Genomic DNA, 24,871 nt, shown 5'->3' with positions numbered 1-24,871 from the left:
TCAAAGCACACAGATTAAACAATTAATTTACTTAGTAAGTTTTAAAAACTGTATGCTTGCTTTGTTCACCTTGCATGAATTCACACTAAAGTACTATTAACGATCCCATTTCTAATTCATTTCAGTTGGTCTACACATTCTAAAGAAATTTTTGTATCACAGATGGGTGAAGTAAGACTTGCATTTCCCAGGACATAACCTAGGTCCTACCATAGCTTCAGAAGCTGAACACAAGGCTGAGCAGTGTTAGGGATTTGACACCTTTTGTTTTGCTTTGGAAGAGAAATTCAAACATTCAAAGGCAACAGGAAAAGTAGAAAGACTTCTGAAAACACCATCATCCTGGCAGGAATATGACAATGTAGCCCAGATACGAGGCATATCTGGACTTCTGCCAAACCCATACCACTCTGGATCACAAGGAAGGGAAAGATTAAGCCGTTAAGCCTACTGACAGTTTGAGTGGTACGGAACATACTCAGGTCAGCAGTTTTAATCAAGGAAGAGACTGTCACTTGTGGTTTCTCTATATTCACTTTGATAACTTCATAAGGTGATTGAGCCTAAGCCAGTTACAAACCATTAGATCAAACTTCAGTCTTCTGTAGACAGTTTAATGGAATTTAACAAAGAACTTCAAATGATGCAAAAAACCATACAAAAAGCATCAATCATCATGGCTTGGCAATGTTGCTTCTTTGACAATCCTTCCTACTACTTTGGGCAGGTGAAGTCAATCAGTAAGACCATTTGGTCTGCCACTGCAGGCTAAAAAATTTAAAAAAAAAAAAAAGATTACAGTGGCCGAACACTTTGAGCCTAGATATGGATAAAGGTTGGGGTTTAGTGGGGTTTTTTGTTTGTTTGTTTTCGGTTTTTTGTTGTTGTTGTTTTGGTTTTTTGTTGGTTTTTGTTTGTTTGTTTTGGTTTTTTTTTTGTTGTTGTTTTTTTTTGTTTTGTTTTGTTTTTTAATTTTTATTTTAAGACAACTGCGATTTCCCATCTTTGCAAGATCCAGCTAAGTCACCTTTGCTTTCCTCAAGGATGTAATTTTGCTCATTATTCGGTAAATTAGTACTTTTTCTGAACTGCCTCCACAATGACAAAAACCTATCACCTAGACCCAGCCATACTACAAAATTGTTTCCCACATCAGGTCATTTTGAGACATCAGGTCGTCTCCTACTTATTTTCCATTTCTTTGATGAAAGCTCAACAAAAGAAATAGCAAACTTCACAACACCGTAACTTCCTCAAAACAAGGGGTACGTGAACTTGCCCAACAGATAATGTACAAGTACCACTAATGGCATATCCTTTATTAACAGTCTACAGTCACTTAGGTACTTTTAAGATCTGTTTTTAGTATAACATTTAATCCAAGAACAGCTCTAAATTACTTTGGAACATTAAAGCATGGAGGGTAGATCTTTGCTATGAAAGTTAGGCTGAAGCCTCAGAGCCATTGCTTAAGTTACCTGCATGTTCATACAAGTTGAAGATGGAAACCGTTTTCCAACTTTTCTATTTATAAATGCCACTGCAGATTTTGGCAACCAAGTAACTATTGGCACCAGTAGATTTCCATACATCTCACACCCATGTTTTTCTCACATTTTCATTTTCTTTCTGAATTTAAAAAAGGACATTGTTTTCACCTGTTAAATGACAGTGGCAACTGTCCAAAAACCAGGATGAAGGAATCTAGATTATAATTCAATAGCACCAAACATAGCAGTTTCTTTTAAATAACAGCTTCCTTTGTATGGCTGAAGATAAAGGTCATGTCTTTAAGCCTTGCTTATTTTTAGTTCAGCATCATTTTTCTACAGAAAGTATTATCCATTTGGGTTAAAAGCAACATTTCTAATGTAGCCTAATAACTATTACTGAATACAAGCTAAAAGATACCTGTGTGAACAAGCTCAAGCTACCAAATCACGTTTAAAGAGGAGCCGAGAACCATCTGCAATACTGAAAATAGTGGCCATACATAGAAAGCCCACTGTTTTCCTTCAACCTGCTGATCGCAGATCTATCACTTCAGCAGACAGGCATTAAGAAACACGGCAAATGGCATACAATCCACCTGAAACATTAAGTCCCTTATTCCTTCCCCCAGTACCTTCTTTCAGATGAGAGAATCCATCCAACAAAATAGTGAGATTTATGTTCTGAGTCCTTCAATAGACTCAATGTTATTTTTGTGAGCTTTATTTAGCTGGGCGGGTTAGAAGGGGGCACCTAGACTTACAACATTAGATGCTTCTTCACATCAGTGACATGATGTAAAGAAAGGCTTTACTCATATGAGACAACCTATTGACAGATACCTTAAAAAAAGGTACCATAGCCACTCAGCCCTCCATCTTCAAAGGTTTTGTATTCCCTTCTTTGAACCTTCCTCCTCCTCTCCAACTTCTGTCTTCCCAGATACAGCTGGTATCACAGAGAAATGAAAGCTAAAAAGGAAACCGCACCACCCCTCTTACCCCCTCCAAAAGGGTACTGTTTTTGCATTTGCTTAGGCCTGTTGCTTTGTCACCTTTATTCAAAGGCTCCTTGCATTCGAAAAGCAAACATTCACAGGCTCCTAGGGCACTCCTTTGATACCTACAGGACTCCAGAAACCCTTACAGGAATCAAAACTCATTAGAGTAGGTTCTCAAGGGGAAAAATGTGTTCTTGGAAGGCTCAAGGGAAGAAGTACTTCTTACTCAGGCAGAAGTGATACTGGCCCAGCTCTCAACCACAATCTCTACTTGTAACCTAAAAAATCGCCAACAGCAACAGGGGCACACAATACTTGAAGTTACAAGCAAAATATTTAATGATATGAAAAGATCCCAAACAACATTAAATAGAAATGTTCTTTCTTACAAAAAGGAAGCCATGGTTTAAACACCTTTTAAGGGAGGTTTTATAGCTCTTCAGAAGTGAAACTGCACATGCACTGAAACATTGCACCTCATATACTGGAATTTACAGTCTTCAGTCAGATTTGAGATCTACAACACACCAAATCTTGTACAAATCAGCAGCATCTGATGGAAGTTTCACAGCCGTAAGAAACCACCCTGTGGCGCAATGACTTAGGACTTACTTTGTTATCGGCCATACCCTACGGTCAGAAACTTCAGGCTCTCCAGCAGGATGGGACTCATTTGCATGTCAGCTGCCACAGCTCACTGTGGCACTTCATCCCCAGCTTAGCTCTAAGCTCAGCAAAGCTAAGCAACCCGCGTCCTATTTCTGCCACCTCCACGACGGTTGTAGTAGTTACTAGCAGGAGGATGAAGCATCATTGCCTTAAACTATCACAGCTTGCCACAAACAGTATTTGTCAGCTCTCAGGGGTTCTGGCAGCCAGTTCAGTTTCACATCATTCCAAGCAAGCATATTCAATACAGCCTACAAAGGAACCACTGCACAAATCTACTCTTACAATGATGCATACAACTCTGACCACAAATAAACTCAAGAACTTACACAGGATCCCAAACTTGCAAGTAGACTTGTCCCATTTCTTCAACAGCCAGTGTAAAAATAACACCCATTTCCCCTTGACCTACTGTGTTGGATGCCTGAATTTTTACAAGGAAACAATTAACTCTTCTTGCTACCACAGAGGCTACTTAGGTTTCATTACAAAGTTAAGGGAACATTTCAGAGTCTGTTCTCTTGGATTTAGGGACCAAAAAAAACATTCACTTCGGGTTGAAAGTTTAGGTTGGGGTTGCTACTGTTATCTCCGTTACTACCAAAAAAACCTTTTTTCTTGGAAAAGCTAAGTTTACTGTATTTTGGTGATCAAATATATATATTGAGTGTTCTAGCACTGTGAGCATTTCCTAGTGGTAACAGTCCAACGAGCAACTTCCCCTTTTTATTTGAGGGGAACAGACAGTACATAGAGATCAAAGCTCCTAAGGATTTTGAAAAGAAAATAAAAGAAAAAAGATTATTCTCATTTGATAAAGGCACAGTTTTGGATTACATGAAGTTCAGTCCTGTACGTGCAAAAAATAGATTAGGATTGCAAAACAGTATGAAGTATATGCAGTTCTTACACATGTGAAATCTACTTCAGATCTATTCCCATCCATGTTTTTGTATAGAATTTTTTCCATTTTAAAGTAGACTTTTTAAAAGTAGCAACATACACAGAAATTACTAGAAAGATCAGTATTCATAAAAAAAGATACTCATGCATGCAGACTTACTTGCATTCCCCAGGTGTACTGCAACCCCCATGGAGCAAATTACATCCTTGTTTACACACAGCTGTAAATAGAAAAAGATTTAGGCATCAGTCTGGGCAGCTAGGTATCCATTAGTACCAGCAATCTGGAACTGCTCAGCTAGGACTTCTGTCATTTAGCCTATTTGTTGCTTGTGCAAAGCAGACTGTCTTTTACCATGTTCCAATAGTTGTTGCTTCTACCTAGCTATGTCACAAAACACAACCCCATTACAACTGTTTATGAAAATAACTTAAGGTAACTCCTTGAAAAAGTTGCTACCAAATAGGTTTGCAGCAAGAGTGTCAGCACCAAAACATTTACCAAATGCAGTTATTTTTTAAACCTAGTATTAGACTGGTATTATGTTGAAAATCCCAAGCTTCAAAAGATACACATGACCTTGAATAAGCCCTAAAAATGGTCTCCCCTCTCGTTAATAGGCTTTTTACTGAAAAGGAACAGAAAACAAAAACAAGAAGCCCTCAACAGAAAGAAGAGTGTGTCAAGTAATTTTAACGCTAATTACTCACTGAGACTGAAGGCAAAACACAAAGAGATTTGATTGAGTGGTACATTAAAAAGGATGACTACACTTGAATTTCTGTTCACATTAAGAGCTATCAAAAAGCTTTCAGCTTTGCATACATTACACTTAAAACATTTTCATTTGCAAAAATAGTGTTATGAGGGCATTTTTACAGGATTAAAGTCTATACTATTACTGATATCATCACTATTCAATAAAATCTTACATTAACAGATGTAATACATCATTTTGCTTTGAAGAAACACCACCATTAAATAAAGGCCATTAGTAAAAAGATGTTTCACTATTTCAAATCCTAAATTTGTTGCGTAGCCCCCACAGCACACACCTCAAGCACCACTGTATCCTGCCCTGGGCTCCACTTTTCACAGAGGATGTTTTTTCGAAGATTTGTATTCAAAGGACAAAGTCTGTATGTGTTAAAATTAATATGCTACAGCACCGACACTACATAAATACCTACTGCAGTTTATACCTATTATATATACATTACAGCTAATCTAAAATAAAGCAAACAATACTACCTTGTTTACATTCTTCTCCCATCCAACCTTCCATGCAGGCTTTGTTTCCATTTTGATCACATGTGTAGTGACCAACAAAATCATCTCGAGGGCCACAAAATTTATTGCACAGAGCACTGTAGTAGTTTTCATCACACTTCACTCTTATTTGTACTTCAAAATGGGCAACAGGACCATTAAATTGTAGTGTCTTCCATCGATCTTCTGGGTTGATCATGCCAGCATGTGCCACTCGTTCTATTAACAAGTCTTCACCTTTTTAAAAAAGGTAAATTCAACAGGTGATAAGTTTGATAGCACACAAGAGCATATAAATTCTAACCAAAAGTATTCAACTGGTTAAGAGAAAATCTAGTAAAGAAAACGTTAAGATGATAAAGATCTACTGTATAACTGAATTTTCCTTTGCCTTGCAAAGTTCATTACAGGAAGGCCAATTTAAAAAAGTCTCCCAAAGGAAATATTAAAAAACCCTGGAACATAATCCATAGGAAATGGCTTATTTTTCAAGGCAGCCAAACATACCACACCCACATGCTGACAACCAGCAGCTTTATCTTGATCTGAGGCTCTTTTTGCCTCCTTTTTGTTCTTATAAAATTGCAAAATCTGCATAACCTAGTAGCCGAGTTAAAGTTCTCTGGTGCAAGTTTAATTTTAAAAATAAAGCAAAACACACTCAATTTGCTGCAAAATTACTAAGCAATAGTAAATGCTCTGGTAAGCTTGCATTATGTACATAAACTAGCTTTTTTTCCATTTTATCATTCTCTCTACAGTAAAGGCAAAACATCTTTAACAAGCATTTCACAGAACATGTCGTGCAGCTAGTATTGACATTTTAAGAAATATACAACCGAACCCAGGATTGTCAAGGGGCCATTCTCAACTCTGTATCCTGCTTATCCTTATCCCCAGCGGAAGTACTGATAATTACGATCACTGTTGCAATACACTCTATAAGCATCCTGCCTTGCCTGCGCAGAAAGCTGCAGCACTGCTACTGCCAGGCTCCATTAACTGAGACCAAATGTGCACAAAGTATTAGCTGTCACATGGGACAAGAGGATTCTAGGATATAAGATTATGGAACTGCCAACACAAAGTATTTTCATTTTTATGAATATCCATTTTGTATTTATCCATTTTATTCTTCGTATAGAAGCTTCAGTACTAGGAGATGAGACGCAATTATAGTCAGTACAATGAAATTATACAATTGCCTCAGTAAATGTTAAGAATAAGCAAAGCACGGTAAGGGTAGACAGTGAGTAACCCCAGTGATAAGAGTTTTCAAATGTTTTCACTATTCAAAACTGGTAACATCCTACTGCAAGAGTTTTTCTAGGTGACTCTGCAAACTGCAGCTGGAACTCCAAGCACTATTTAAGGACAAGAAAAAAGTACAGAAGCTCCACTTGTATACATGAATTTCATACCCATTTATGAAACAGCTACAATATTGCCAGCTCAGAGCTTCAGCATCCATTTTCTTTAAATAATAAAGATTCTTTAAAATGCATGTTAAAAGAAATGAAGAACCAAAAACTTTCTCACAGCAAGAGGCTGTAATGGTAGTGAAATAAAGTCTAAACTTCAGATTATTAATAATATAAAACACGCCAAGCTGGTAGCAAGCAATACTAAACTATCATTTTCAGCAAATGTGTTTCACCTACTTACTTTCTAGAACTTATCAACCTAATCGGTTTAAAAAATAAAACCAAAGGAGTGACTGTTTCTCACCTAGGAAGTTATTGACAATAGAGGGGTATCCTGTGTATCTGTTACCAAAGTCGCACTTCCCCCCCTGAGCACGTAAAAGGACTCAAGCGACAATTTTCAGTCACTCCAACATTAAAGGAAAAGGAAAGCTACAGAAGTAGTGGGGTCTGCAATGCATTTTGTTATCTTAACATCTTTTTTCAAGCTTGCTTCTACCATAAAAATCTTTCCTCTTAAAATTAAGGAATATTGAACTAAAAAAAAGCAAGCTGTTTTAATTAAGCATTGAAAGGTTCTCCAATTATTAAGAACTCAAAGCATCTCTCTGCTTTAATATTAAAAGTGGTATTGCCATGTATAGGCTACAATTCATGCTTGCCTGGACTAGTCTGCATAAAACATTTTATGGCTAGACAAGACATACTGAAGTCTATCCCTGTTCTTTAACTCTCAAATTCCTATACGTGAACTCCTCTGTCATCCAGCAGCACATGGTCAGCATAAGAGTGGACAAGAAACCTGCAAGCTAAAAAAGGCTGCCTGCATTTTATTTTTGACTGAACAGGATATCTATCATACTACCAGTCACCATTAAAATCTTAATGATTAGATTCAACATCCTTTCATAATCTTATTCTTCTCTAATGACTATTGATCTGAAAACCTTGATGAAAAACTATAAAAGAAAAATGCTGAATCATTGGACGGTCAAGGAATTTGAACAAACACCAAATACACATTATAAAGCTATTTTCCAGCTATAAGCACACAGGCTCATTAAAAACGGCTGCAGGAGCCACTGCTATAAAAGCTATAAAAGTGTTTCCTCAAAGTGCATCAGATGGACTGAAGAACAGGTCCTGAGATTAAAGGAGTGGCTTATATAATTAAAATCTTATCAAGAATCTTCAGGCTAATGCAGACACAGTTAAACAACTGGAACAAGCATTACAGCTATTGCAAATATACCTATGAAGAACAGTGAACAGTCCTCTTAATACCTGGGGTCAAGAACAGAGGAAATAACCCAATAGTGCTTTTTTTTTAAAAAAAAAAAAACTTTATCTTCACAAACTCCTCTGAAAAAGAATGTATTCTGAGTCTTAAGAGCTTTTTCTTCAGCTTGTATCAGTAGTAGTAGGGCTTAACAGCCTAAATAAACAAGCCAAATAATTCACCCTGAACCACAAAAGACATCAGGAAATCAGCTCCAAATCATTTAGTTTTTAATACTAAATTCTTAAGTAGCAAAGTATGAGAATTCTGCTTTACTTCAAATTTAAAAATGATCCCAAATAGAAGGTGCATCTTCCAAAGAGATCTGTAATCGCAGGGAGGAACGTGTTTGTCAAGGTTCCTCCTTCCTCCCCCACAATGCCAAAGTGTTTCTGAAGATATTCAGTCTCTCACATAACTGTTTTGATGAGACAAGTTTGCTCCCTGCATCTGGTTTACCATTAAAATTCACATTAGGAACTCGCACACGTTAATTTAGGCCTCAGTAAAGGCAATGAGCTGCAAAACTGAATTTGTCTCATTATCGGTCAAGAAAGAAGCATACACTACTCTAACCTCCCCAAACACACCTCAGAAGCAATAGGGCTTTTTGATTACTAAGAAGTTTTCTACAAGTCTTTCTAGAAAAGCAGATAGTGGCACAATGTTTGCATAAAAGGAGAGTATGGCTAAAAGGTGGTTCTTTAATTGAGCATCTGATTTTTGGAAGAGGAATCCTTATCTGAAGAGTATTTAACTGTAACTGTGCAATCAGGAGCCATGACTACACTTAAATAAGAACACTGCTCATCAACACACTAACTTTTAGCAGAGGTCAGACATTCCCAACAAGCCACTCACAGGGCAATACAAAAGGTGATGGTGGTAGCCGTTTGCAAGGAAACACACATGGTAGCATAAAAACTTCATGCCCAAAGGAACAGGAGGTGCCCTTCTCAGAAAGTATATTGTCTTCAGCCTTTTTCAAGCAACCATTTAAAAAAGCCGTAAGGACAGATTAGTCTCCTACAGACTAACATGAAAGAGGAAGGCAACCATTGCATCCCTGCAGTAGACATGTAGTCAATGGAAAGTTACTTCACACGTGAAGATGCCAGCTCGCTTCATAACAGCAGTGCTGGGTTAGGTGTTGCCAAGACCTCTGCTATACAACTAGAAGTTTGCCAAGTCAAATGACTTACCTGGAAAGTAGCATGAACTGCTGTGACAGATGACAAAGAACAGGCCCTTTACAGACTTTGTATCTAAGGCAGTTTCCTCTCCCCCTCCTCCACCCTCACAAAGCAAACAAGTGGTAACGCTGTACTGCCACAAGCTTCCCTGGAGCCAACCCTGCTGCACTGAGGAGGAAAGTAGTGCAGGAGTAGTTCAGGAATCAGGGTTTGAAAGCCCTTCTTAAGAGTCTGTAGTTTGAGGTAACTACTGGGGAAACATTTGCCCTGGCAGACTTATTCTTGAGACGGTACTTCACAGATCTGCTCTGAGCACCCTTGCCTTGCTTTTGATAGGCGCAAGGAAGAATACGGGATGCTAGGACAATAAAGAGAGAGAAGAATGACAACTGTTGTAAAACCTTCAAGTTGTTCACTGGAAACCCCTCTTTCCAGGTTTTGGGTTTTTTGTTTGTTAAGTTTTTTTTGTTTGATTCGGTTTTTTTGTTGTTGTTGTTGTTTGGTTTTTTTTGGGCTTTTGTTTTGGTTTTTTTGTTTGTTTTTTTTTTTTGTTTGTTTTGTTTTTGTTGGTTTTTTGCCTTTTTTTTTTTTTTTTTTTAAATGAATACCCACTTGAAAGTCCAAGCAGGAACACAGGACTTGCATTTAACTTTCAGCCTTACTCATCCCCATTAAAGGAAAGTAAAACCTGACTTTGGAATTAATTAATCAGCTTATAAACAGACTCTGGCCCTTACTTTGATTAATCTTTCTTACAGTAGCAATAGAATACACATGTAACCTGATCCAGAGATCAGCTCGATGTTCAGTATATGACAGGGAGTCCAGCTTTCCACAGATATTCTCTCCACCCCTCCAGGATGAAGATATTGTTTGTCTTTTCTCTGTAGAAGTTGCCATATTCCCTTTCTTATTATCTTACATACGATTTTTTACTGATCTGTCCCTGGTTTGGCAGTTCAGCAGTCCTTGCAGAAATACAAGGGAAGCATCTTTGCATCTTGACAGATTCACAAGGCAAAACCTACTGGAGGACTCCCTGCCAAGACCACTCAAAACAAAAACAAACAAAAAAATCTTCAGCATTAAGGAATTCCTCCTAGAAATCTAATATGCAAGTCTAAACTGCAGCATGGCAAAGCAAGAGGTCTCTATCATGGAATCAGTAAATGGACTACAGAAACATTTAAACAAGACAAACATTTAGCTAGTCTTTTGCCAAATTATAGGCCAAGAAAGCCTTCCTAAATTCACATGACAAGCCTTCTAAGTTTCAAATGCAATACAGCTTAACAGCACCTCTCTGGCAGCATATATTAAAGGGAAGTTCACCTTCCATTAGCAGTATCTCATGAGAGCTAAACTGTAATCTGACACGTATATAGACTCCTGTAGTTCATGGACACTGTTAAATTAAGGAGACGGCCCACTGGGCCTCCAAAAGACACTATATATCCTGTTGTCCTGAAGTTCAGAAAAAAAAATTACATCAACCCAAGTAAAAAGATTTGTTAGAGCATGTTAAAAAAAAGGCATAAGAAAGACTTAAAAACCTAAAGTGATTGTCCCCTTATCAAATGTATTTTAAGAAACCCGGATTTTAAAGCTACAGATTTGCAAGAGGATTCTGCAGATTCTAAGACATAAACATAGCAACTTAGAAGAGCGTTATTTATTAAGTAGCTTATTAAAAAACCAAAACTCAGCACTTAAATGCATACAGATCTGTTTTGCATATTCACCCCCATCTACACCATCTCATGAGTTGATCTGCCATCTAGAACTAGGGCATGAATATTCCAATATTCACTGTACTAGCTGTCTCTAGGTAAATTATTCCCAAGCTGGAAACTATTTAAATTAACTTCATCTAGTACTTTTTGAACAAAGCATTCAAGAGGACACCTCCAATCTGTTGTAAGATGTCTAAACTTATTCAAGATCCAGGCTTATTCTGCGCAGCATACAAGATCTGATTTTGAATGCTAGCTTTGGGAAGTGCCATTCAAGAAGGCTGTGGACCAGCTGAAGGGTTGCAGCAACATGAATTACTTAGAATCATAGAATCGTTTAGGTTAGAAGAGACCTTTAAGATCATCAAGTCCAACTGTTAACCTAGCACTGCCAAATCCACCACTAAATCATGTCCTTAAGTGCCACATCTACACATCTTTTAAATACCTCCAGGATGGTGACTCAACCACTTCCCTGGGCAGCCTGTTCCAACACCTGACAACCCTTTCGGTGAAGAAATTTTTCCTAATATCCAACCTAAACCTCCCCTGGCTCAATTTCAGGCCATTTCCTCTTGTCCTATCACTTGTTACTTGGAGAAGAAAACGTCACCCTCCTCACTACAACCTCCTTTCAGATAGTTCTAGAGAGCAATAAAGTCTCCCTTGAGCCTCCTCTTCTCCAGACTAAACAGTCCCAGTTCCCTCAGCCGCTCCTCACAAGACTTGTGCTCCAGGCCCTTCACCAGCTTCGTTGCCCTTCTCTGGACATGCTCCAACACCTCAATGTCCTTCTTGTAGTGAGGGGCCCAAAACTGAACACAGTATTCGAGGTGCGGCCTCACCAGTGCCGAGTACAGGGGCACAATCACCTCCCTGCTCCTGCTGGCCACACTATTTCTGATACAGGCCATGATGCTGTTGGCCTTCTTGGCCACCTGGACACACTGCTGGCTCATATTTGGCAGGCTGTCAACCAGCACCCCCAGGTCCTTTTCTACCAGGCAGCTTTCCAGCCACTGTTCCCCAAGCCTGTAGCATTGCATGGGGTTGTTGTGATCATTGTGACCCAAGTGCAGGAGCCAGCACTCAGCCTTGTTGAATCTCATACAATTGGCCTCAGCCCATCGATCCAGCCTGTCCAGGTCCCTCTGCAGAGCCTTCCCACCCTCCAGCAGATCAACACTCCTGCCCAACTTGGTGTCATCTGCAAACTTACTGAGGGTGCACTCAATCCCCTCGTCCAGATCATTGACAAAGATATTAAACAGAACTGGCCCCAATACTGAGCCCTGGGGAACACCCCTTGTGACCGGCTCCCAACTGGATTTAACTCCATTCACCACAACTTTCCAGGCTCGGCCATCCATTACTAGAGATCTACAGAAAACATACCTATTAGAAAAGGTTGAAGGAGCTGTTAAACAAGACAAAAAAATTAATTCTAACAGAGAGCAGACTCAGGAACAAACTACAAACTCATCATTACTTTGTCTATCATCGGAGACAGAGTATGTTAGGAAAATCTCTAAGTTAGGAAAGTCTGTCAGGAAAATGCAAGGGGGACTGATCCCAATCTTCAAGGAAAAGGACCTTGAAAGTCTAACATAGCCTTAGTATCAGTTGAGCTTTGCCAATTTTTTTATGCTTGAGGCATCTTGATAAGGATGGTCAGTGAAGCAGCAGAGAATGGAACCTATAATTAGAAACTGATGGGACATAAACCTTTGCTATCTTAATGTCCAAACACTTATCTTCCTCTATATTGATCCCAGCCAAGATTAAATAGTCCATCATTAACCACAATGAAAGTCTGAAGTTCACTTAATGCTTGTAGCCAAAAGCACTGATTATTTTAAGACAGGTTTGTAAACAATTACCAAAGAGTAGGTTCAAGATGGAGTCCTACTTTAGCAACAATATGGCAACCAGCACCTTCATACGATTTTGAAGTATTTATACAATAATCTTGTTTTCCTTCAGATCAATAGCCCTGCTCTGATACTGAGCATTAGCATTTACAGACCAGAAATGCAAGGTAACTTTCAGTACTTAAGGAGAAACAAACGGAGAAGGAATCATACCATGATTTAGAACACTTTCATCAAAAACATCAAGCATGGTTTCTGTATGGGGAGCAAGAATGCTTATTTGTTTACCTGATCATGAAAAGTATTGCACAACATGGTTATGGGTAAACTGAGGAGAATTTAAAGTGCAACTCTACAGCACAATTTTCCTTTTAAAAAAAAGGGCCTACTATGATTTTTAAACATTTTTTAAAGCTAATTTATTAAGAGTCATGTATTACAACCTTCACTTACTATTGTCCATTCTTTTTCCTACGAGTAATAATTTTTCACAGTTCCTAACCCAATATTCACTGATTGGATTTGTACATGCCCTTTACTTAGATAGAAGGCTTGCATTCAGACTGATTTGGAGGGATGGCTAATTGCAGCAGCATACCATTTCCCCCCTCCAATCTATGTACATACTGCACAGAGCAAGTAAAAACTCCAAGTTTTACATAAATACTCACCAGCTTTTGTATCATTATCCCAATCCCATGCTTCTATTATTAACGTGAACGATCTCTGAAAAGAAACAAGACACCAGTTAGATAGCAATAAAAAACTACTGTTGCACACCAGACACAAATAGTGATTTGGAATAAGCAGATATTGCTGCTACAAGAAAGCCAACTGAAAGCAGTTAAAAATTTCACTTCTCTGCTATCATGTGAAAGCCCTTGAAGGCATCTTCTCAAAAGCATGAAATATAACAGCATTAAAAATTGTGGGGCAAAGCATGCTAACAGCAAAACAAAAACATTCCCCCACACACCAAGGAGTAAATTATTATTACTCTTCTCCTCCCACTGCATCTAATTCTCAGCTTTGCTTAGCCACAGAAATGCTTTTCAGAAGTAGTCCTAAAAGGTTTGAATGAAGTGAAGTGTTCTGAACATTGGGAAACAGCTAAGATATTTAAGACTTAAGCAATTGAAGACCAAAAAAAGGAATAAAATCAGAGCCATCCTTTAGGAAGCGCACGAAAGATCAGTCTATATAACAGATTTGTTTGCTGTTGTCTAGAAAAATGTATCTAAAGAACAAACACACAAAAATACACCCTGCATCTATCAACAATTTAGACTACTTTCTCATGAAAGGGGTAGTGTGAAAAATGGACCTGCAAAAGACATGGCAGAAACAAATTGTTAAAGGAAGCACACTTGGTAGTATACTTTCCCCTGAGGAAAGAGGAAAAGGATGATTTCAGACAGTTTTAAAATTATTTGGAAAAAACATGAAGGCTTTACTTCACTAAAGCAAGGCTTCAGGCATTTTTCTTGGTTTTATGACCAATTATGTAGGATAGGTGTTGATATTCAAATACTAAACTTATTTAGGAAAAAGTTACCTTATGCATACATGTAATGTTTATCTGTTTCGAGTTTAACAAGACTAGCTGTCAAACCCTTCAGCTTTGATAGCTTCCAACTTATCCAAGTTAACATTGAGATTCTTACATACATTTAAAACCAAGGAAAAAAACTCCAAGAACAGAAAAAGTTATTGCACCGCTATCCTAAAACCCTCATGTATACATCTTTGTGCTTAGAGGCAAGCCACACCAAAAAATGAAGCTCGTGAAATACAGCAGAGCCAAGCCTTAATGTGCAGAGAATTCACAGGCTAACAATCTATGAATTCACATGGACCTGGGGATGTTCAGCCAAGAAATTAAGCGCACCGTCTTAAGAAGGGGATTATGTAAAAATTCAGCTATCTTTTATAGGGTGCTTAGGACTATTTCACTGTTACATCAAGAGATGTAAATTTTTACTTTGAGACAGCTCGTAAGTGTTTTGTATGGCCCTCGCCTCCCCACCAAGAAGGGTTGATCACAACACTGAAATCTCCCTATTTTAGAACAGCAGCAGCAGCAACAAGGAAGATCAGTGCAGCACCTTAAGCAGAAGGGCTCTGCCTGAGGTCCTTCATGACTACAGCAAGGGATCAGTCTATTCAGAAATGCATTTAACTGAGCACGTATTTTTCTATTGCTTAGTTAAATTAACATATAAACCATAAGTTATGGCTTTGAAAAATGTTTCTTCTGTACTTTCAGCCTTCAGACACATACTAGACAGGATTTTCCATCATTGAAACAGATAGAGGTTTAGTGGTAAATAGTTAGATTACACTGAAGGAAGAAGGGAAAAACGAAGCTCAGCAGTGACTACAATGGACAGAGGCATACTGGGGCTTGAACTGCCTTTTGGAAAAGAGCAACTGATGGAGATCAGCTGAGAAATTAAAGGCCTCTATTTCTGAGCTATGACACTAAAGCACAACTCAACTCCAGAAATTTTTTGAAAACAAATGTTAGTGGAGCATTTCAGTAGCTTCACCCTTCAACTCCCTGCTCTCCCCTGCCCCCCAATCTCAGCATTTAGGGACGCAGGATAGGATCCTACTTTATTCTGCAAACACTACCTGCTATCCCTCTCCTAAACCGCTACCTGAGAAATAAATGTTAAGTGAATAGTATCAGAAAATAAGTACTATATAGTATTGCCCTAACATTATCTTCTGGCAATTGCAAGTCTCCTTATTTTGGGTCAAAATTAAAAAGTGTTAACCTAGGCATAATTCTGCAAATCAGTGCATGATCCAAAGCTCTGTTATCTGCCTCCCCCACTTTTAACAACTGATCTTCTAACATATCCCTGAGTTCTCCTGTGTTCCATTGATTCATATTAGAAGTTCAAAATAGTACTCAAGTGCTTCCAGATGTCCACTTACTCATCTTATGTAAGTGCCGGTCCTTCCTACTGCAAATTGGCTGTTGCATCTGACTGTCCACACAGGTTAAGGCAGAAAAAAATTTAAGCTGGACTTGCTTAGTAAACAGATCGGTCAACTATGCCTTCCTGTCATTCCACTTGAAAGCAGATTTGTATCTTTGCCTAGGATGCGAGGGAATTTTTGTGGGTAAAGAGAGCTCCATGCAATGCGTTGTTCCAGCATGCACATACTGGAAGGTGTGAATGGGCATAAAGAGGCATTCCATCAATTTTAAAAGGCTTAAAATAAGGAGTCCCATAGCTCCAGTGGCATCGCTATGGGCTCCATCTAAGCTGGCATAGACTCTGGAGTTGAAAATACTCCTGTACTACCTTACAGAAACTTAATAGTACATTACAAGCAACTATGACTGGTGCACAGCTCTTCCAAGATGTAGAACAATGGAATTTCTGGCCAAATAACTGACCTCAGCGGCCCGCACAGCTCGTGCTGCCTCCTGGTGGCAGGCAGGGCAAGGACGTGGCTCTGCAAGCCCCATGTTGCATAGGCCCGGTTTCAAGCGTTTGCTTTTACCCTCCTCCCACTGGTGGCCATCAAGAACTATAAGCCTATCTATAAAAAGCTTAAAGAACATACACAACAAAGACAAGACCCACACTATTAAATCCTTTCACTTACTGGCATCCCATAGCCTCAGTTTCCCCATGTCTACTTCTGGGCTAACAGGCAAGCACATGACCGTTTACACGTGAGCAAGCATACAGAGTGTAACATTTTAGGAAAGCTTGTAGTCACACTTGGAGACTAGAGACGTTATTCAATGGCAGTAAATGGTATTGATAGACAAATGCACATTTACTGGAAAATCAGTTTCAGCTGGGACAGTTCTCAGTTGTGCAACTTCCTGCTTTCTACTGACAGTTATACAGTCACCCTTCAAAAACCCCTAACAGACATAGTAAGAATGTAATCAGAAAAGAAACTGATTTTTGTGGCTGTTCTACCTCTAGAGAAGACAGTTAAGGTTACCAACCCAACTTGTTATCCCTTCCTCACCTACAGCTAGTCAATAACTTTAAATAGGAATTCCTCTCCGCGGTAGCGTGATGGATCGTCATGTTACAATTACTGCACCTCAAAACAGGAAACGGATCCTTAACCTAATGGTTCAAAAAACCCCTCTCCCTCTCCCCCCCACCACAAGTATTAAGTCTTGCACTAGATCTGCTTAAATTCTTTTGAAGTTTGCATTTCATTTTAAAACAACAGCTGAAAACTTACAAAGAAGCATCCGTGTTACCGCATATGTTCATGGTTATGCTGCACCGAGAGCTTTCCAGTTATGGCTCAACTATCAGAAACATTTGTTTGACTATCAAAAACATTTATTAGTGGAAATTTTAATACCCATACACTCACCCATATTGTAAACCTGCCCAATAACCAGAGTAAGAGCTATAGGCTGAGTAACACTAATGGATATAAATTTTGAAGGCTACTTTTAGCTTACATAACGAACATACTCATTTTATAAAAGCTCTCCCATCTGTACTCTCAAACATGGACTACCCTGCACATCTTCTGCTAGCACCAGCTGCAAGTAACTCTTCCGTAGCACAGATACTTATACCAGACAACACCTTTCTTAAATTGTGCTTCCAGAAAATAATTACAGAACTTGCATTAATTTAGCTCTTGTCCAGAATCTAAGGTCTACCCAATACTGCGAATCTTTAAACCCCTCACATCATCCAGCAGTATATTGGCTCTTTGATAAATCTTTAATAAGAACAGGTTAGCTTAAAAGCTATTTAAGGTGAGTAGTTCTCTACAGAGCTATTGATATAGATATGTGTGTTCAAGTTCCCGCATAAATTTAAGAGAAAACTCTATAGTCTTCTAACAAGTATCCTTAGAATGCCCCAAATTCATGAGTCTTTTATGCATAATACACCATCACACACGCTTCTTTTCTAACCTGCACAGAACTCATGTAGGCTGATATGACTAGCCCCTGACAACAGCAGGACACGCTCATTCCAGTCTGTTCTTGTACATAAGAAGAAAAGCTTTGTAAAGTAGTATCTGTTGTTCATTTCAACTAGTACTAACAAAATATTTAGAAAATATTTTAAAAGTGACCATGGCACAGATTGGAGGGGGAGGGCATGGGGGTGAACATACAGCATTGAAAATACACTTGTTTCTACTGACTTGGGCATCTAGGTTTATCTAGAATTAAACACAAGACAGCATTTGTGCTCATCAAATCAAAAAACAGATGATGTTAAAGGCTACGAGTCAGAAGAGGCGCATCAGCACACTTCTGCAGAAGAGCACAGCTTTATGAAAGAACCATTTTGTAGGAGTTAACTAAATAGATATGCCAAGCAGTTTGGAAAGATACAAATTAAGCCTGTTTATCCTGGTGATGCTGCTTCAGTTGTGTTTTTCTCAGGATTGGTGTTGACAAAAGCAACTTCAAAGCATTATTCCACTGTTTACACTAAACAAAACACTCCCCATACTATCCCAGCGACCTCCTTTCTGGGGAGGGGGGAAACCAGACCTGTAATATTGGTTTGGCATTGTCTTTTCATGAACTATTACGACGACTTGATATTTGCAAATCAACATTCAAAAGGTTGGTTTTTTTTTTTGGCAAACCAGACATGTCAGACTTTTCATCCCAAGAAAGATGATCAATCAGCTGACAGCACATTTCTTTCAATCAGGTATAGAAGTTATATTCTCCAACTCAAAGTCTGAGAAACGCAAAAAGCTAAGACTGAGCTGAAATCAATACTTGATGTTTTCTGCATCAATAACAAGCTATTGTGTATTAAAACACTTTTATTCTAACATACGAAGAATTATCAATTTCATTTGAATAAAAGGACTGACTGGTGTTTCTACAGGGAAAAACCTCAGAAGAAATAGGGAATCAGCCTGAAGTAGAAAAAGAGTGGCTCCTAAACAAACCTAGATCCCACGTTATCTTTCTGTTCCACGGTCACACAGTAAATGCAGGGTCTCATCACAAGTAAGTACCATTTCCTTTCAAACCTCAATCAAGGACAGGCAACGTTTGAATGTTTCAACTGTAAAAACAGGTCAAACAGCAGCAGCATATCACTATTCTTATTACTAGTCTAATTTTTGTAACTTCTGGAATAAGTCATCACGAATATTTCTTTCGACCAAGTCTATTAAGTCTTGATCAGCACAGTCAACTCTCAGATTTGCTTTCCTAAGAAACTTCTATACAAGTGAAGCAAGCACAGGTCTGAGAGCTCCCCCCCCTTTTTTTTAGCACCTCTCCCCCTCCCCCAAAGAGCCTGTTTGCCGTGGAAAAAGCTGACTTAAAGGCAAGAATATTCCATTTCCTTCCCCGGGAGCTCTGCAGCTAGGCAAGTTGTTACAACTTCCTCATGAATAAGCCAGAAGTGCAACGGGAGTAAGGAAAAAATGAAGAAAGATTCTGAGAAGGTCCAGGACTCATCTTCAACACAGGTTTAAGGGCAGACAGACAGAACAAGCCTGCAGATTGATCTTTTAGAAGCAGACATTATAAAGACATAATGGAGACCTTTACTGAAGGAGTAAGTGTTCCCCATTTTGGGGGGTGGGAGGAGGGAAAGGGGGCTGTTTTTTGAAACTTGAAGGATATTTCAGCCACACTCGCATGCAAGAACTTGTCTGCTGAATGCAGAGGCCATTCCACCACACAAAATCATAAAGATGCCCCATCCTGTAAACCCTCATTTTTCATTTGAGAAGTAAGCACCAGTGGCATAGCAAGTCCTAAACAAAAGCCTTCCCTTCGGAAACCAAGGCCAAACAATCCCATTTTGTTAGGAGTGCTGTGAAAGGCCAGGATAGAGTACTGCAAACATCGGCAGCAGATAGTAGAAAGCAGTTGAGCAAGCTGAAGCCTTCTATTTGAGAGCAATTACTGCAGTTATACTCCTCTTGGCCCAGTCACAAAAGCAGGATGATGTTTACAAACTTTGGAGCCCTACTGTTGTGTGAGGGGAACTCTTTATGAATTAGCCCCACCTGACAATCTTTAGGAAGTCTGCAAAACCAGGGGGGAGAGGGGGGTATTTTTTTGCCATGGTTAACAGCCAACAGGCTGATATCTCCACCTACATGAGTTTGAACACTTCATTCCACTCCTCCCCCAAACTAAGCAAAGTCAAAACCGGAGGGGTGTGTATGTGTGTACGCATATGGGGGTGGCAGGGGGAAATCTAGATGTCTAGACTATTAAGACTCATTTCATTGCAAAAGGAGCACAAATAAAAACAACAGGTGAATAAGTTAGAGTCAGTCTTGGAGTTAATATATCAAATTTAACACCCAGGTAGAGACTCAACTCCAGTTAAAGAAAATTACCCAGCAACTAGGTGGAAGAATCCTACCAGCAACCAGCTGCATGCATCTAAAAGATAAAACAACTTCAAGGAGGAACTCAAAGGGGTATTACAACATCTATTTGGCAGTGCCCAGTGCTTTGTGAAACAGGAGCATAGTGTGCTTCTCTCCAAGGTCATCAAACTACTAGATCATGATATACCTTACCAGATGATATACCTGTAGGAAGATCTTCAAGTGAAGGTTTGAAGATACTCTGATTCTGCTGCAATGGCAGAATGCCACAGGAGTTTCTCGATATGAGGGGGCCTTGATATATCATGGGACAGCAAACATTTTAGCTATGGAGTTCTAAAAATCATCTGAAGTCACGTATTAGCTTTAGCTAATGCCTGTAGAAACAATGACCCATTTCCAGGTAGCTCACAAGAGGCCAAAATGCCATGTCTCTGACTAGAGCTCCTCGAGGGAGAACTTTAATGCAGTCACCTCAGACCACATACAGAGCAAAGACAAAGCTCTCTGGAGATCCATCTACATATGAGAAGCTAAACCTACGAGAAGAAAGGCTCCACAAGCTTCTCATAACTTCGCACCCTAGACAGAAACTCAAAGCAAATCTCAGCCGATTAAAACTTGTGACAAATGACATCTTAGAGACAGAGTATTTGTTCCCAATACCTCAGTATTGGCCCTGACCCTTGACAGCACCGTCTGTCAGACAGTTGCTGCAGACAGAGCAGCAGCATCCTTGAGTAAATGGGAAGCATGCACCTCACTAACTGTTTTCACAGTGCCAGAAGCAAGTCATCAGCTTCTTATTTAGAAAGACTGCAGGAGATCTGACCCAGCACTAGTCATGTCAGGACTTATCTGAAGAAAAGCTGATCTGCTAGCTACTCTCAGCTCACAGGACACTAAAGGTTCTAGAAGAGCCCATCCCTGTTTTAAAGCAGCGCCTTTCACCATTACATGCATAGCAGCAATGCTAGTCCTCTGGAATAGAAGTAATTCCTGCCCTCTGCTTTTTATAGCTATCTGCTATTCATCCCCACCCTACTCCATCCCCCCTCCCCTGATTCCAGTATATACACATCCCTGCTGTACTCAGGGAGATTAAGTTCCAACTCTGAAGCCCAAGCTGTCAACTGTGGTCACTTAAATTTGAACAAACACCATAGGATTGGCTTCCAAATCATTTATTTTTCCTTATGCTTCCAGAACTAAACAAACAAAAAACCCAACAAACACATCAGTGAAAACTTAGCTACTCAGGTACAAGGGCTCCTGTGATAACTTGCCTTTGCTGAGATTTTCCAGCAAGAAACAAGAATAATAGATGTTTAATACCAATCCAAGCTATCAGCTACCACGTTTACCAATTTTATTGAAACACTTCCACTTTACTGCAAATGCCTTCTGCCTATGCCACCTCTAGGCACCTCCTGCGTACCACAAGTCTCAACAAAAGTATTGGGTCATAAAACTAATCAATACATCACGAGTGACATAGATTTTTTTTTTTTTTTTTGCCAACCAGCTGAGCAAGCATAATGCTCATGAAAAAAATAATCAATTTAATCTTAGGTGAATGATCAGTAACTACAATTTTATTTTAGTGACTAGAATAGTGGCGGTTTAGGATGTCTTGAAACCAGTTCTTAGGCTAACATATACACAGTTTAATCGTACCGATGATTTCCTCTTTCCACGGTATCTTTAAGAATTCTTTGTACCCACTGTCATAATGGGAGTACAGTATTTCAAATTTTGTCATGTAAACTTCCAACCTTGCTAATTTTAGAAGAGCCTTCCAACCTTGCATTTTTGAAGAGCCTCATATAATCCTGCATTAATGACACTTGGGACTTTGTTCTTCTGTGCAAATTTGTATTGATAAACAAAGTTTCACAAAATATGTCTTGTGACTTGTCAATTCCATAAACAGCTACTCCTTCAATCCACCAAAGCCAGCTTGTTTCTAGCTAAGCAAGTTCCCTTCACTAGCTCAACACAAGTTCTTTGATCAAGAGATCTGCTTCCCACTCTCATCCATGTCTTGACTATTTAATATTCAGAAGTCAGTTGGAAAGTGCACCCTGGTTAGAACGGGAGACTAGAGAGCAGGGGGAAAAACAAGGAAAAAGACATTCAGTGTTATGCCACTGTGTAACTCTAACTGAAGGTGGAGGGAAGCAGTGTGCTTCTCCTGTTCTCCCTCTCCCAAGAGATGGGATGAATAGCATCCCCCAAGAGGGGGATGTTAGAAAGCAAAGGTCCAGAGAAAGGCAACAAGAAGGAACAAAGAACCAAATAATTTCCATGAGAGGAATCAAAGAGCTGGTCAAAACTCCTCAGCCTGGAAGAGAGACAACTGGAGCATGTGATAGAAGCCTACAAAGCTACAAAAGGCCCTGGGAATGGTTAGGAATAGATCATCTGTTTTCTTGTTCTTGACAAGAATTAAAGGGCATCAAATTAAGCTAACAGGAGCCATGGTCAAAGGAAAAGAAATAAGAGAAGATGGCACTTCATGCAAAGCTTGGCAAAATGTTACACTGGTTGCAAAAATCACCAAACCATGTACTGCAATACATGCATAGCAAGCCACATACCTGCTGCAGTAGGTGCAACAAATGCTATTCAGAAAAAAGACAAGCTGAGCTAGAGCTATTAACTGGGAGATCTTACTATTTGGAATAAAGGTTTAGAGGACTATAGGCTTCTGAAACTTCCCCTGAGGAAAATGTATGATTAAGTCAGGTGACACAAAGCAGAACTTACTGTCATCCAAGGCAAGATAAGAGAAATGCACAAATACAGCAAGCATTTATCATTTCTTAAGTTGCTGAAGATTGACAAGTGTCAAGTGAAATACTAAGCTTACTGATTTTATAGCAATTTTTTCACACAAGAATTTGTCACCACATTTGTGATAAAAATCCTGGTTTAACTATAAGAAAACCAGTATTTATCTTGGGGAAGACTAAACTGAGGTTTACACAGAAAGGTAACTGAAATAATTAAGCAGTTCATCTCCAAACTTTAGCTATTCTATTTACAGTAGTAAAAACCAATCCCTACTGGCATCTATGTAACATAGATGAAGGCTGGTGCTACTCCTAGTTACTCTTACTCCACTAAGAAAGTGATTCTGCACTGTCTATATATGTCGCTGAGCCAAGTATCACAGTTCCAGACAGACATGTTCTTCCACACTAGCTGAAGCACAAGCAAGAAATACCTCCCCCATTAAAAGCCACTCAGGAACCAGCCTCCCTAAGAAGGAACAAAACAGCTTTCAAAACATCACCTATATTCTCCAGGGGGATTAGGGAAAGAATAGAATAGGAAGGGTGAAGATTAGGTTAGCATGACTGGCATAAGAGCTGTGAAGGCAAGAGCATCTGTGGCAGTCTGGAAATACCAGCCAACAAGAAAGAAGTGTTAGAACTTTAAAGCTGGAAGGGAAAAAATAAAAGAGTCACAGACTCACTGCAGGAGTTTCCCTAACTTGACTGAACCACCTCAAATGCAACATTGCTATCTGTAATGTATCTTCAAATATTGTCAGGAATCCTTGTCATTACTCAAGATCCCAGACACAAACTACAGGAAGAAGATTCAGACTCTTCAGAGCAAGCCAGACCAAGTGCCTAGATTTCTAACATGTGCTCCTAGATACTCTGCATGGATACCTAGAGTACTCCTGATAAAGGGAAACAGGAGATACATCTGCTCAGCCCTTTGGATCTGCCTCAGTAGCTATGTACCTGACAGTTCCTATAGGCTCAGCCCAGGGCTCAGACAACACAGATTCAGAATTTGAGCTGAGATCAGAATCCCTAGTGACCTCAGGAAACACATTTTAGACCAAAAGGAACAGGGGTGGGAAAGCAGGAATTTAGACATCACAGGCCTTTCAGAGCCATACCTATTGAGGTAAACCTATTTCAGGTAAACTTTCTGATTTGAACTTTTGCATACTGTCCAGTAGGGGAAAAAATGCCTTAAACATTTTGGTCAGTACCCACAGAAGACTTTTTCCTTCAGATCTCTAACAAGCCCTGGGAAAACACTTCCAGAAACTCACTAACATTCAACAACCCAGTAAAACCACTTTTCTTCTACATAAGCCCACTCCACCACACCCATTCCAATCTGCAACAAAAAGCATGGCAGATTTTGCTTGCATCTTGGACATGATCCTTAGATCTGCTGGACAGAGGCCTAGCATGCCACAAAAAGCTTTAGGCATGCGGAAAACAGGCCTCAAAAAGGACAGCTTCTCCCAACTGCCAGCTCGTCCACAGATGCCCAAGCACTGCAATGCTCTGTTCATACATGACTGCTGTGGAAGAACAACAGACACTATAAAGAAGAATGATACATACACAAAGTAAAATCCACCTGAAAACAGAGTCTTAACAAATCACCCTGCTCGTCACTTAGCTTTGTTTCAATAGCTGGTCAGAGCTAATGATGAGTGCAGAACACGAAAGAGCTAATGCAACCAGAAGCAGCATTAGTCATCCTTCCTACTGCCACAGCTCCCTTCTGCTAGTTAATTTACCTAACACATCTATATACACTAAACCTTTACGTAATCTGATTAAAAGTTAACCAATCTCTAAATATCCTTCGATAGAGGTGTTAATGTGCCTGTTCCAATGATGTTTTCTGGAAAGCAAATTGGGATATAAAATAGCATTAGC

The 24,871-nt window shown here is 39.4% G+C and overlaps 1 protein-coding gene across 1 annotated transcript in view; it reads right to left on the bottom strand.

The window, feature by feature from the left end:
• The window catches only part of JAG2 (jagged canonical Notch ligand 2), a 73,264-nt gene that overhangs the window by 33,179 nt on the left and 15,214 nt on the right, over positions 1-24,871 (bottom strand). Inside the window, exons 3-5 of the mRNA XM_075150926.1 lie at positions 13,505-13,559; positions 5,316-5,570; positions 4,224-4,284 (exon numbers count right to left, since the gene is read on the bottom strand). Of these exons, the coding sequence (XP_075007027.1) occupies positions 4,224-4,284; positions 5,316-5,570; positions 13,505-13,559 (371 nt within the window). The remainder of the gene's footprint in view (positions 1-4,223; positions 4,285-5,315; positions 5,571-13,504; positions 13,560-24,871) is intronic.

The sequence above is a fragment of the Calonectris borealis genome, chromosome 5 (assembly GCF_964195595.1).
Source record: "Calonectris borealis chromosome 5, bCalBor7.hap1.2, whole genome shotgun sequence".
In the NCBI taxonomy this organism is placed as follows: Eukaryota; Metazoa; Chordata; class Aves; order Procellariiformes; family Procellariidae; genus Calonectris; species Calonectris borealis.
This window is presented reverse-complemented; position numbering and strand designations above follow the sequence as displayed.